General features: G+C 42.8%; 1 protein-coding gene across 1 annotated transcript in view; it reads left to right on the top strand.

Annotated features, from left to right (window-relative positions):
• The first annotated feature begins 5394 nt into the window (after positions 1-5394).
• TMX3 (thioredoxin related transmembrane protein 3) overlaps positions 5395-14126 on the top strand; it is a 43990-nt gene continuing 35258 nt past the window's right edge. The window contains exons 1-3 of the mRNA XM_061168857.1: positions 5395-5639; positions 6644-6698; positions 13346-13385. Coding sequence (XP_061024840.1) covers positions 5594-5639; positions 6644-6698; positions 13346-13385 — 141 coding nt within the window. The 5' untranslated portion in view covers positions 5395-5593. The remainder of the gene's footprint in view (positions 5640-6643; positions 6699-13345; positions 13386-14126) is intronic.

Here is a 14126-nt window from a genome sequence, read left to right on the forward strand (position 1 = left end):
GCATGTTTCACGTGTTGGAACCAGAGGTTAGTGTCATGCAGGAACTTTAGCAATACAGTTCAGACAGAGTCCAGGTCTGCCAGAAATTAACCTGCACAGCACATCATGTTGAAGAATGGTCCTATTCCTAATTTTCTATTACGATTGGGGAGTTGATAGGTATCAAATTCTTTCACTGCATTTAATCATTTAAATGACTACATATTTTTCATCTTTTATCTGTTACTATGCAAAATTTACACTAATTTTTCCCCCTAATGTTAACCCACGTTTGTTTTTCTGGTGCTTTGCTAGATCTGGTTTGATAATATTTTATTTGGAATTTTTTTCCATTTTTGTTCATGAATGAATTGACCTGTATAATTCCTTTCTCATTCCAGGCCTCCTCTGGTTTTGTTACCAAGTTTATACAAGCTTTATTGAACCAACTGGGGAGTGTTACCTATTTTTCTATTCTCTGAAAGAGTTTGTAAGAGACTTTTTTTTTTCCATAAAAGTTGTATAGCATATTTTCTTTTAAATTTCAAACTTCTGATTCGATTTCTTTAATGGCTATCCAATTACCATCTTTTTAGCTTTAGAATCTATCTTGGTATGTTGAATTTTTATAACTTTCCGATTTCATTTTTTCATAGATATTGCGATAAAGTTGATCTTTTTAATCTCGGCTATCTATATTTATGCCCCTCTTTTGGTCCTAATATTATTAATTAGTAATTAGTTTATTGAATAATCAATAATGGCAACATTTTCTCCTTCCCCTCCAAGAGACTGTTGTAGGCTGGAAACTTGCAGTGGGATAGAGGGTCTTGATTTACCTTCTCTCTTCTGCCTTTCCCAGTTAGCTAACTGGGCCTTGACTCTTCAAGACCTGGTATGTAGGGAATAAGAATGGGATGAATGAAGGAGCTGTCTTACTTTAACTGGTCCAAGATTAAAATGACTTCTACTTCCCTGGGCCTGAAGTATGATTCAGCCTGTATCCTGGTGATTTCTGAATGCTTTAGATGTATTTTCATTTCTTCATCCTCTTTCATGTCTTCTCTATTGCTGGATTCACTATAACAAGAAATGTACCCATTTTATCGATTGCTTCAAAAAACACACTTTAGGACTTCTTTGAGTCTCTCTACTGTATCTTTTTTCCCTATCTCTCTAAATGAGTTAAGGTTTAAAGCATTTAGAACACAGCCTGACTATATATGTGCCATAAGTGATAATTCTTATAACCCACTAGAAAATAAACTTCACTAGAGTCCACTTTGTTCAATGCTATGTTCTCAGTGCATAGAACAGTTCCTAGCACAATAAAATAAAATGAATGTCCCTTTTTATCTTTTGAGCCTTCTTTTTCTGTTGTTTCTCCCACTTCTTAAAGAGAATATTTATTTCACTGATTTTCATTCTTTTTCATTCTAAAATAAAAGAACATTTACGTCTATAAATTTCTCTAAATGTACAGATTTTCCTGCATCCTACAATTTTAATAAGCATATTTTCCTTTCTTGTTTAGTTCTAAGTATATTGTAGTTCCTATCATTTTCAAACATGTTATTTGTGTTTTTAAATTTCTAGATTTGGGTAATATTTTCTTTTGTTATAGATTTATAAACTAATTGTGTTGTGGTCAAAGAATATATTAGCAATAACAAATTTTTTTCAATCTGTTGAAACTTACTTTATGATACACTAGGTATACGATTTTCTCTTACTTTTTCCATGTGTATACATTCCCTGCTTGTTGAATGTAGAGTTCTATAAATGTCTACTTTGTTTTCAAACTTTTGGTCTCAGGACCTCTGTAAATTCTTAAAAATATACCGAGGACTCCAAAGACCTTTTTTAAAAAAATGTGGGTTGTGTCTAACAGTATTTCCCATATTAGAAGTTAAAACTGAGACATTTAAAAATAAAACTTTTTAAAATTGTCATTTAAAATTAACAATAAAACCATTAAACAACTATAAAATGTAATTTTTTTCTAGTTTTTTTCCTCATATATGTTACACAAATCAATCTAAAAATTAATAGTATTTTCTGAATTTATTTTCCCTCAACACCACTAAATGAGATCTGCAGACCAGAAGCAAGAGCATCACCCAGGAACTTGTGAGAAATACAAATTCAGAACTACTGACTCAGAGTCTGTAAGGAGTGGTTGGAAACTGGGTTTGATCAGGCTCTCCAGGTAACTGATGCTTAGTACATATGAGAAGCACCGCTTTAATGCTGTACAATGATCTTTCCATTTAAAAAAATATAGTTTTATTCTTACCTTTAAACTTTTATTGTTAGAGTCTATATACAGAAAAGTACATGAACCATAAGGGCAGAGCTCAATGCATTTTCACAAAGTAAACACATCTGTGTAACAGCACTCAGATCAAGAAACAAAACCTTAGCTGTACCCCTGACTTTTAACACTCTTGATTAATTTGCTGTTTTTAGAGCTTTAAGCTCAAATCATATCATGTAGTGACTACCTTTCTTTGGTTTCTCACTTTTGCTCAACATTTTGTTCATGAGATGCATCGATGGAGTTCCCTCCACAAAAGTTAATTCATTCTCTATTGCTACATAGCACATTGCTATAGTATCCATTCTATTAGACATTTGAGTTGTTCAGTTTTTTACAATTACAAATAGACCTGCTATAGACATCCTTGTACATGCCTTTTGGTTAGGATATGTCTGTATAACACACAAGGCATATATATGTATAATATGTAGTTAATTTGAAAGGCTTCCTAAAAACATGTCATATTTAATACAGAACCTTCTAAATGTCAAGGAAATTCATCACCACTGGAGACAGATAATCAGGAAAAACACACATTTTTAATTAAAAATGTATTCCATATTGTACTATGAACTTACTAAACACAAGTTTTAGCATTTGTAAATTTAGCCTGTTTTCTATACAAAAACCTTTAAAAAGTTTGTTTTGTTTTGACCATTTTCAGATCAATGCTCTATTCTGATTATTTTCAGGTTGTCTAGGTCAGCAGTGTGCAATGGAAATATAATGCAAGCCACATATGTAGTTTTAAATTTTCTAGTAGTCTCATTGAAAAATAAAAAGAAACAGGTTAAATTAAGTTTAATACATTTTATGATCTCATACCTAAAATATTATAATTTCGACATAATCAAGATAATGAGAAACATTACATTCTTTTTTTACTGTTTTCAAAGTCCAATGTATTTTTAGGTTTTTCCAGCCATACTTAAACATTTTCCAGTAACTGAATCAAGTATCAATTTAAAATTTAAGTTTATCGAAATTAAATAAAACTAGTATTCAGTAACTGCATCTCACTAGCCATATTTCAAGAGCTCAATAGCCACATGTGGCTAGTGGTTATGCTATTGGGAAGCACAGGCCTGGGTCAAGAGTGGTTTTGTTGTACTCCACCTGCTAATTTAAGCTGTGATGAAAATTATAAAAAAATATATTTTCTTTTACACACTGTGGAAGACAGAATTTTGAAACAGATGAGAATGAGAATTTTTTAGTCTGCTTCTTTTGGGGAGATACCTTTGTACTTTCCTCTCAATTATGCTGTGAATCTAAAACTGCTTTTAAAAAAGTAAAGTCTTTTTTAAAGAGAGTGCAACATAGGAGATTTTTGCTAAAATAGCAAACACGCTGATGATAATAAGATTCAATCTAACTAACGAAGATTATCTTACACAAAGTGCAAGGGATGAGAACAACAAGGCAGGTTCAGTAGGGAACTGTTGCGAGCGCTGCATAGTTAGTGGAGGATGGGACTAATGGGGGAGAAATTAGAGGAAACAACAGATAATGAAAGTACTAGCACATAGTATAGAGCTATGATTTTATTCTGTATCCCAGCGAGCAGTGTTAAAGTTTAAAGTAATCTGATGTTGTATTAAAGTTCTGAATTGTATTTCTGAAACATCCATTTAGGAAGTGACACACAGAGTGCCTTAGAGGGGAAACTAGAGGCTAGGAGCCCAATTAGGAGGCTATTTCAATTATCCAAGCAAGAGAAGATGAGACTCTGACCTGGGGATAATGGAGATGAAGAAAATGGGGACAGATTGAAGAGATATTTAGGCAATAAAAGCAACAAGATGCGGTGAGCAGTTAAATATGGAAAATATTAAGTAGGGAAATACCTAGCATAACTTCCAGGGAAATTGGTCAAACATTTGTACCATTAGCCAAAATAGGATGACTGAAAAAGGAGACAAGGAAGAGAAAGGGAGAAAATTCCAGGGCAGAAAGAAATCCTGAGAGGTCATGTCCTGTTACAGAAAAAATTCCAGCTCTGGAGTCTGGGACTTTGTTTCAAATGGCAACTCCATCATTTTAAATTATTAACCAAATTAGCTTCTGAGCCCCTTGGTCCTCATTTACACTCTTTGAGAACTTTCGTGAGGATTAAATATTTACATATGTTAAACTTTTAGAATAAACTAGATGCTCAATTTAAAAATATACGTATTTGAATCTGCTGAATGCCCGCACCGGCTACTATGCTGTATGCATAAAAGGAATGAAACCTAGGGTTTGCTCTCAATCAGATTATAACTTAATCTTCTAGTCATTAGGAATAGCAGTGTTTTATGAGCTTTCTGCCTGATGGAATTTTGAACCTACGGTGAATGGGCTGACATCATAATCCATTTCTGTTCTCATAACACACGTTCAATAATTGACTTAATCTAAATCCTCTGCTATTTCTCCTCCTATAAAAGTTCCATATTAAGTCAGATGTAGTTTCCGCAGCAGTCACTACCGTATAAAACTAGATCGCTTTTATAAATTACTTTTGTTATGCAGAAAAACAGATAGCAATATAAATATTTTCTGGTAAGTATTTTATTTCAAAAATCAGGAAACTGGAACAAATTATCAAAAAAAAAAATAATATCCCATGATCAGCTTCATGTTTTCAGGTTTCAAGAGAAACACTTTTTTAAAGGGGACTCTTGGCAAAAACGCATTCATGGAGCAAAATGAGACAGACCTCGCATTCTGCAAACAGGGCCAAAGAAAATTCCAAATTCATTCTGGAGACATATGTAAGGTCACGCAGCACCCAGAGCCTTCCATCTTTCTATCCACTGCTAACACCCACCTCTTTTCACGAATTTGATTGCTAACTGCTCAAGAGCAGCAGGTGAAAGAGACGGCAGGATTCAGCCTCAAGCGTTGCCAGCCTCCCCCAGCTTCCGCTCAAAGTCTAGCAGGCGTTTAACTTCCCGGAAACGCCCCCGACCCCCCCCCCACGCACACCCACGCAACACTCCGCCCCCACAGGAAAGCTCCCCTACACTAGGTTCCCACGCTCCCCGAGGCGGTCCCCGGAGCAGAGGCTTCGAGGACGCGACCGCGCAGGCGTCCCAGTTCCGCGCAGGCGCCGCAGTTCCGCGCATGCTCAAGGCGGAGGTCGGAGGGGTCCTAGGAGGGTAGCGGAGGCCGGCCTGCCCCGCCCCCGCCGAGCTTCCCTTCCGCGCCCAGGCCGGCCGGCTTCCCTTTCCGGGAGCGCAGGCGGCGGCTGCCGGTGTGTCTTTCTCTCCGCTCTGCAGAGTCGGCTCTTGCAGCTCCTCTGCGGCGAGCATGGCAGCTCGGAGACGCGGGGCCGCCCTGCGGCTCTGCGCCACAGGTAAAGGCCGAGCGGGGCGATGCGGGCGGGCGCGGGGACCCTCCCCCGATGGGATCGGGTGCGGGGGCCTGGCAGGGTCTTGGCCCGGGGTGGGGAGAGGTCTGCGGGGCCTCCGAGATGCCCTCCGGGTCCTGGGTCCCGAGACTGAGCAGACGCCTTAGGGTCCTTCCCAGGCGCAGCTTCGCTGGGCATCCGCGCTTTCCGTTTGCTTCCGTTCTCGGTGCGGCAGGAAGTTTCAGGAGCGCTGACTCCGTCGATGGGTGTCAAGGATGCTGCCTTCCCAGCTGGCGGCCAAACCTGCTTTGCCTTTGGGTTCTGAGTCTTGTCACATCTGAAGAATCTTTACCCACGCGGGGGCCAAGAGAGGGAGGTTCAAGGACGGGCCCTGGTCGGGCCTCCGGGGGCTGTGCGATGTGAGAAGTGACCTGCGGGCGTGTTGCCCTTTCTCATCCTCCGGCCGGCATCGGGTACCCTGGTTCTCACCTCAGTGTGTCCACTCACACAGCAGCCGTTTAGTTCCCTCTACGTGCCAAGCACTGTTCTGTAATCAGTATTAGGAGTGTAGCTCAATTTTGTTTCTATCTATCAGTTTGGGGGCGGGGGGAACGGTATTTTGAATGGCGTTTGAAGCTTATACTGAGAAGATAATTGTTACTAGAGAAAAAGAAATATAGAAGAACAATTTTCATCTCTACTCCAAAAAGATGGAATGGTAAAAAGGAAAAATAGGATGGAAATAAACATATATTTAAAGAGAAATTCGGTGTCTCAGATTTACTAGCCTACATAGAACTTGCTGTCACCATACGGTCGTAAATATTTATTAAACAGGTGAACTACAGTACTTATGCTTTTGCATCATTTGTGCCCTGGGATGGATGAATGATGAGTTTTTTGGTAGGCTGTAAAAAACCAAAAACATTTTATAGGTGAATAAGCATATAAGCCAAAAGATAAATCAGCATTTATTATACTGTATACATTTTGTCTTTTTTTTTTTTCAGTTTTTTTACTTGATATGGCTTTCTGTAAAGGATATGTAGAAGATTTAGATGAATCGTGAGTATATATTTTTTAAATAGTATCTTCACTTCTTCCAACTGTGATGTTATCTGAATATTTGTATGAATCTAATATTTTTTTAAATAACACTTGTTTTATTGAGCACTTAATCTACACTACATAATTTGCTAATTCTGTATGGAGGTAGATTTTTTTTTGTTAAGTATAGTTGATTTACAATATTATATTAGTTTCGAATGTACTAAGAAGTGTGAATGTAATCTTTTAATAACAGAGACAGTAATGACCAATGCTAATGTAGCACCAGTTTTGTTCCAGGAGTTGCCCTAAGTGCTATATATGTGTGAAATGGGATTGTGCTCAAGAGTTTTATGAACAGTTATAAGAATAAAAAATTGGCAAACTCTTCTGTCTTACCATTTTACCTGTACATTTGTTAAGTCTTTTGGCCTTAGTCACTACTGAGTGGGGGCTGGAATTTGGTAACCACGCCGTAACACAGCATTAATCACAAGGCCTTGCTTATAGTAGGTGAGGAGTGCTGCTTCAGACCAAAATCCTGTGCGTGATTGATCTTTCAGGCCTGACCATAGGCAATTACAAGGCTTTTCCTGGCAGGCCTCCAGCGGGAAGCTGCCCTTCCCACACCAGACTTGGGGTACAGCCAATGCCCTGCAGTCTCTGGAGGGAGTTGTAGTCATAGACTCAGGCCCCCAGGGCAGCCGTGCTCATGTGCGTGTCTTCATTCTTAGCCCTGTTGCCTCTTTTGAAGGCCTTCTTGTTGGGGGCCTCACCTAAGGCATTTCTTAGGAACACCTCCTCTGGGAAGCTCCTTATTGAGGGGTGTGGCTGAGGCACTTTTCTCCACTAGGACTCAGTACCTTTCCACTCCTGTCCTTTCCCTTCTCCCTCCCTCTGCCCATGGGTCCTGAGAGAGGCAGAAGCCTTTGGTTCAGGGCTCCTCAGCAGTGAGGTGAATTTCTCTGTCTGTGCTGCATTCGCCTGCCCTCTCGCCTCTTCCAGTTCCACCCAGAAAAATGGAACACTGAAGGGCTGGCACCGGTTTTTCTGCCTCTTGGCTTGCACTGTTGCAGTAAGTGAATAAAGTCTTGATTGTGACTTTCAGTTTGGCTTGTTGTCCTAATTAACCACCTGTACACAACAGAATTGGTACAGCAGCAGGGTGGTCAGTTGGGCACAGTCCTGCTCTGGAAGAGCAGAAAGCCCAAAGATGCCACGGGGCACTCAGCAGCCTTGATAATGGGTATTGGGGCGCCCTAGTGGATTGTTGATGGGCACTTTGATTCTCAGGTTAACACAGAGGTGATTTTGTTAAACTTCATGGTGCCTGGAAGGGTGTGTCGCTCTAGACCTGATCCTTAAGAACGCCCTAACAGCGTGACTTTGCTTAAGGAGGAGGCAGAAGCAGGGATGGGCAGGTGCAGATGCCCAGGACCCTAACCTTCCTCGGCCGGGTGCTCCGTGAACTAACGGTTTGGGCCCATCTGTAGTGAGTTTCCGGTAACTGAAGAACACATCTGGCCCTCCTTCACAGAGGAGGAAGTGGCCCTGCAAGCCTCCTGGTGGTCTCCTGGGCCTGTGGTGCGGGATTAGGAACAGTGAGTAATGAGACTGTCAAGCAGACTCAGAGCTCTAGGTTTGTCCTTCCTGTTCCTGTTTGTTACTGGACCCAGTTAAGCCTCCTCATGAAGTCAGGTCAGTCAGTCTGTGACACAGTCCAAGCCTTAACTGACAAATTTCTGGACATGGAAAAAGCAGCCACCATGAAGAACACAAAGGTTGACCAGCACAGAGTGACAGTAAGTGGGAACTGGGTGCCCTCTCTGGAATGACCCATGCAAGAGCCTTTCCAGAAGCTCTGAGTGAGGTTGCTCGATAATGGGGTCTCAAAGGAGGAGATTGATAGGCTCCTTACCAAGGACCTCATGGCCAGGTACCAACCTGTGAGGGGTCTGATGGGCTTTTTCAAAGGTCAGCATGATGACAGCCCTGTGGCTATTAGAATAACGCCCACCATCCTGCCTAGTGAGTCTGGAGACAAGTCAGAGAGTCCCAAAACCTTTACCCAGACCTTGACAGGGTGTTCGGTTGAGGCCTCTCTCTCCCCGGGGGGGGGGGCTGCCAAGGTCAGAGTTCATTGGGGAGGTAGAGGAGAGTTGCACTTCTTAGGCCTTTTGGGTATCAGTATACAGGTGAGTATGATCCATACAGCCCCTGCTACCAGGAGGAGGAGGAGACGTATAATGCTGTCAGGCTTTGAGTCTGTGATGACCAACGCCAGCACGCTTGCCCAGGCCCGGTTCTGGCTGAGCACTTCTGGGCCCCTCCTCTTCAGCATGTTAACTGGTATAGATGTGTTAGCTGTGTGTGCTCCTGCTTGCCCTGGTCCCCAGGCCCCAGTGGGGGTTGCTGCACTTGAGGCCATCTTCTTGGAGCACTGCAAGACTGAACCTACCCGACCTTCAGCACTTAGTGCCTTTGTCTCCCCAAAACGGTGTTGGCTGCCTGGTGAGTAAAAGAAATAGCTGAGCTGAAGGAAGCCAGAGTGCTCTGTGAGCCTTTTTCTATTCAGGAGCCCCACACCCCCACCCCCTGACCCCCTCTGGCCTGTGCACAAGGCCTTGGGTACTTGGAGACTAAACATTGATGACAGGTGGCTCAGTACCATGGTGGTACCTGACATCAGGAAGATGCTACTAGAGGGAGCTTGGTCTGCGGCATTAATGATGTCAGGTGCCAGCGTGTGTCTTCACTGGGCTGATACGGATCAATTTCCTTCATTGGGAATGGATTCAGCGCACCTTTAATATCCTGTGCTTATCTAAATTCCCTGCCTGTCTGCTCTCAGTAGGTAGGCCATGACCTGGACAAACTCCTAGAGGGAGCACAGACCTTCCACTCTACTGATAACAGCTCCTAGATTGCCCAGACAGGGTCGCTGTCCAACAAGGACCCGACACCATGATGACTCACAGGTGGTAACATGGCTGGGCTGTTAATACCCACAAAGTGTAACAACTGAGATTCCTGGGGGGTGATCTGGGAAGCAGTACAACATCTCATTCTAGAGGAGATCATTACCAGACTCTTGGCCCTTTCTGACCCCCAAAATAAAAAAGGCTCAGGGATTGATGGGCTTATTGGGCTACTGATGTTGTCACATAACTCGTGCAGGGATCTGGCACCCATCTATCAGGTACTAGAAAGGCCACTGCCTTTGAGTGGGGCACCAACCAACAGGATACTCTAGAGGCCCTTAGGCAGGCCACCAGGCTTCCTTTCTCCTGGGTCTCACTGGTCCACATCTGCCGTTTGAGTTACACATCTCAGCAACCTCTCAGTTCGCTGACGGGAGCCTGTGGCAGAAGGACGACATCACAAACCAGCACAGACCTGATAAGCCCCCCAAGTGGGCTGAAAGATACATGGCTTTTGAGAGGCAGTTACTGGCCTGTTGGCCCTTGATGGATGAGTGTGGTCGTAGACTCACGAGCAGATATTCTAATCATGTTGCTGCAGAACGAAAGCTTTGGAATCTCATGAACTAGGAATGGCACCTCCAGGAGCTCAGCTGGAGTCTCACAATTCAGTGAAAAGGTCTCCTGAGTGTCCCCCCACCTCCCAGGAGTAACACCCGAGGAGCCACTGCCTCCTCTGGCCCAAGGGGGACCCGGATAATAGAGACCTCCCATACCACCTATGGGCCTGGTTCACTGATGGCTCTTCCTGGGATGGAACTGGGCGCAGCCCGCATCCAACCTGAAAGAGACCTGTCCTTCCCAAGCATGGTAAAGGACCTTTGCACAATGGGCAGCTTCATGCAGTGTGGAAGACTGAGATCTGTCCTGCTGTTCCCCCACCTGCTCCTCGCTTCAGCCCTCGCACATAGGCCCTGCTGTATGTTCACTGACTCGCTGGGCTCTGGCAAATGGCTTGGCCGTTGGTTGTGTGGCATATAAAGCAGACCCCCTGTGAGGATGGGACATTGAGATGAAGATCGGTTCTGCCCCTACTAAGCGTTGTGTTCCCTCCGTGGTTGCTCACCAGGAAGGCCCCTGTGCTGACAAAGGGAAACAACCAATGAGCATCCCGTGCTTGTCAGCTGAACACAGGAACTGAATTGTTCTCCACCCCAGAGCAAGCAGATGTGCAGCTAATTGCCTCCTGGATCCACAAGAGGATGGCCCTTGGAAATTCAGACACTGTTGTAGGTTGAGCTGGCCTGCACAGATTGCCACTGCTGTGGGAAGACTGAACCAGCATGAAAAAGCTGTCCCGCTTGTCAGACCCTGGTCAAGGCTAAACATAACTACCCAGGAACACATTACTTCACGTTGGGCCAGGGCGTTCTCAGCAGATGGAACACATTAGGCACCTCATCCCACCCATAGTATCCCCCTGGATCCTGACTGCAGTTGACACTTTGTCTAGCCATCCCCATGCATTCCACTGACTCGGGCCACACTGTCAGGCCCTATAGGACGACATTTGTTTCCTATTCAGGTTCCCTGAGAGCACTGTATCTGCTAACAGCCCTGGATTTGCAGTCCAAGCTACACATCAGTGAGCTCAGTCATGGGGCATACAGTGGACTCTCCGTATCACCCCTAATCTACAGGGGTGTTGAGCATTTTAATGAACAGTTAAAGGACAGGTTTAATCAGCGGATGGGAGGGGACAAGATTACCACGGCCTGGATTACACATCTCAGGCAAGCGGCCTGGGGGCTGAAGGCAGCAGTTCCCCAGTCTGGTACTTCTCATTAACCCTGCATGTGCAAACACGTTGTCTGCCCCTTCCTTTAACTGTATGCCCTTCTGCAATTACGACACTTTCCACTCCATGTGGGGCTCTGTAAGGGACTTCTGTACCCTTCGACTCCTTCCCAAAGACTCAAATTGGTGGGAGAGGAGGATGGCTATTAAACATCAAGGAGGGGGGGACGGCAACCTCCAACATTGGCCGCTGGGTGCAGAGCATGGGGTTTTGTCTACAAAGACCTCAAGAATAATGACCATCAATTAGAGGGCTCTGGTTCAACAACTTGCTTTAGGTGGCTGTGACACTTTCCTGGGTAGCCCCACGAGATGAATATAAAATAGAACTTTTTACTATAAACCACAAGGGGAGCCAAGCCAAAATATTTGGGGGATTGATTAAGGGCGCTGTCCTTGTCTGTGGTACACAGCAGACTGTGTTGTAGTTGTGTAGATGTGAACATCTTTGGACTTAACAGCTATGGTATGGGGATATGTTCTCTTTGTCTTACCTATAGGGTTAAGAATCTTATTAGAATATCCCCACAGAGAACTTTTGTCATTCATCCAGTACAAATTGAATATAGATCACTGTGCAAGGCACTAGGAGATGAAACAAATACACTCCTTCTCGCTTAGCGTATCTATGGTTGGATAATATATAAGTAACTACAACGTGTGGAAATTGATGAGAATCATAAAGAGGGTAAAGATGATATGGAGAGATCATTTCTAGCTTTGAGGAACTTAGGAAGGCATGACAGAGTTAGCAGTGCTTTTGGCTGGATAGGATTTGAATATGAAAGAATGTAGAAAGTCAAACATTGTGAGTTTAGCTGTGGTAAGTACCATAGTCTGATTGGAAATCATACTCATATTTGGGTATGATTATATACTCAAATATATAATCATATATATTTGATTGGGTGCTTATATTTGAGTGGGAAGATAAGTTGGAGCCAGAGTAGTGTAGCAATTTGTACTTTTTTTTGTAGGTGGTGGGAAGGGACCTAGAAAATGTCAAATAAGAGTAACATGATCAGAACTGTGTTTTAGGAAAATTCTTGGTAGAGTATTGTGTCAGGGTTCCCCAAAGCACTTCCAGCTTCACTGATTGACTAGGAACACTCAGAGGACTGAGCCTGTCGTGGAAGTCAGAGCCATGATTTGTTACAGTGAGAGAACACAAAGCAAAATCAACAAAGGGAAAGGGCACGTGGGGCGAATTCCAGGGGAGACCAGGAACAAGTTTCCAAGAGTCCTCTCAGTAGAGTCACACAGGACGTGCTTAATTTCTTCATCAGGAGTTGCAACCACAAGTGTGAAATGCTACCTACCAAGGAACCTCATTAGAGACTCTGCCTAGGAATTTTTATTGGGGATTGGCCATGCAAGCACCCCTCTGCCTAGCCATTACCAAAATTCCAGACTCCCTGAAGGAAAGTAGCTGTTCATCACCAAACCACATTGTTTGTACAGTGGGAGACCAGTGAACCACCCTTAACAGGAAATGGTGGGAACCCTCCTGAAATTCAAGTTCCCAGATGCCACCCAGGGACCAGTCCTGCAAGCAGACCTTTCCGAGGCTGACGCCTCAGGCCTGCTCTGTAATGCACGGGTGTAAGTGGAGTAGAAGGGCTACAAGCTAAAGCATTTGTCTGTCTGTGTTTCTACAAAGTCCCACTTCAATTTTTTTTTTGATTCTTTACTCCTATTATCATTTCTCTACTTTTATTAAGATGTTTATTGGATCAGATCTAGAGGTCTCTCAGTAAAAATAAAAATTTATTGAAAGAATTTGTTCTATGCTCCTATATTTATCAATTTATTTTCTTTACCTGTACTATTCAGTTGTAAAGTGGAAACCTACAATCAAAGATTTGTTTTCTTGTTTTTGTTTTTTAGATTTAAAGAAAATCGAAAGGATGACATTTGGCTTGTAGATGTGAGTATGTAAACTTTTTGTACTAAGTAACCGCCCGTACCATTTTAAGTGTTATTTCGCATTCTCTTCACCCCAGTATGTAATAGACAGTACTAATGTATATTACCCACTTTGTTCGCTCAGGTAGTACCATTTGGGTTTTTATATTAAAGTGAACGTCAAAGCCTTAGGATTCCTGGCAGGGAAATGATGAAATTCAATGAGGTCCACTTGTGGATTATGTCTGAGGGAGATTACGGTATGCTTTTATTACAGAATTCACTCTTATTTTTTCATATTATCCGAGAGATTGAGTATAGTAATATCACTTGGCAGTCAAAATCATATTTTCATCTTAGTAGTGAACAAAATCAGATTTTCATCTTCCTTTCCTCACTTTGACGTTTTGAATGTATTTAAACCTTATGATGTTTGGGATTCATTTTGACATGCCTCAGTAAAAAAGTAGAGTGGCAGCAAAAGAGGTGGAATGAGAATGGCAGAGCTGACAGTTATTGAAGCTAGGCAATGAGGCATAAAGGTCCCTTGTTTAATTCTGTCTGTTTTCCTTTTGTATATGTTTGAACATTTCCATAGTGTAATATTAAAAGAGAGATAAATCTTGTTTCGTAAAAGTACAACAAGCAGTTTGTTACGCTATTTCACTGGAGGAACCTAAGTACCACCCCAGCCATCTGGTGATTCTGAAGAGGAACGAACTAGGGTTTTAGTTTCATCAGCCTGACTTGTCACTATACCAAA

This window comes from Eubalaena glacialis, chromosome 15, assembly GCF_028564815.1.
Source record: "Eubalaena glacialis isolate mEubGla1 chromosome 15, mEubGla1.1.hap2.+ XY, whole genome shotgun sequence".
Classification (NCBI taxonomy): Eukaryota; Metazoa; Chordata; class Mammalia; order Artiodactyla; family Balaenidae; genus Eubalaena; species Eubalaena glacialis.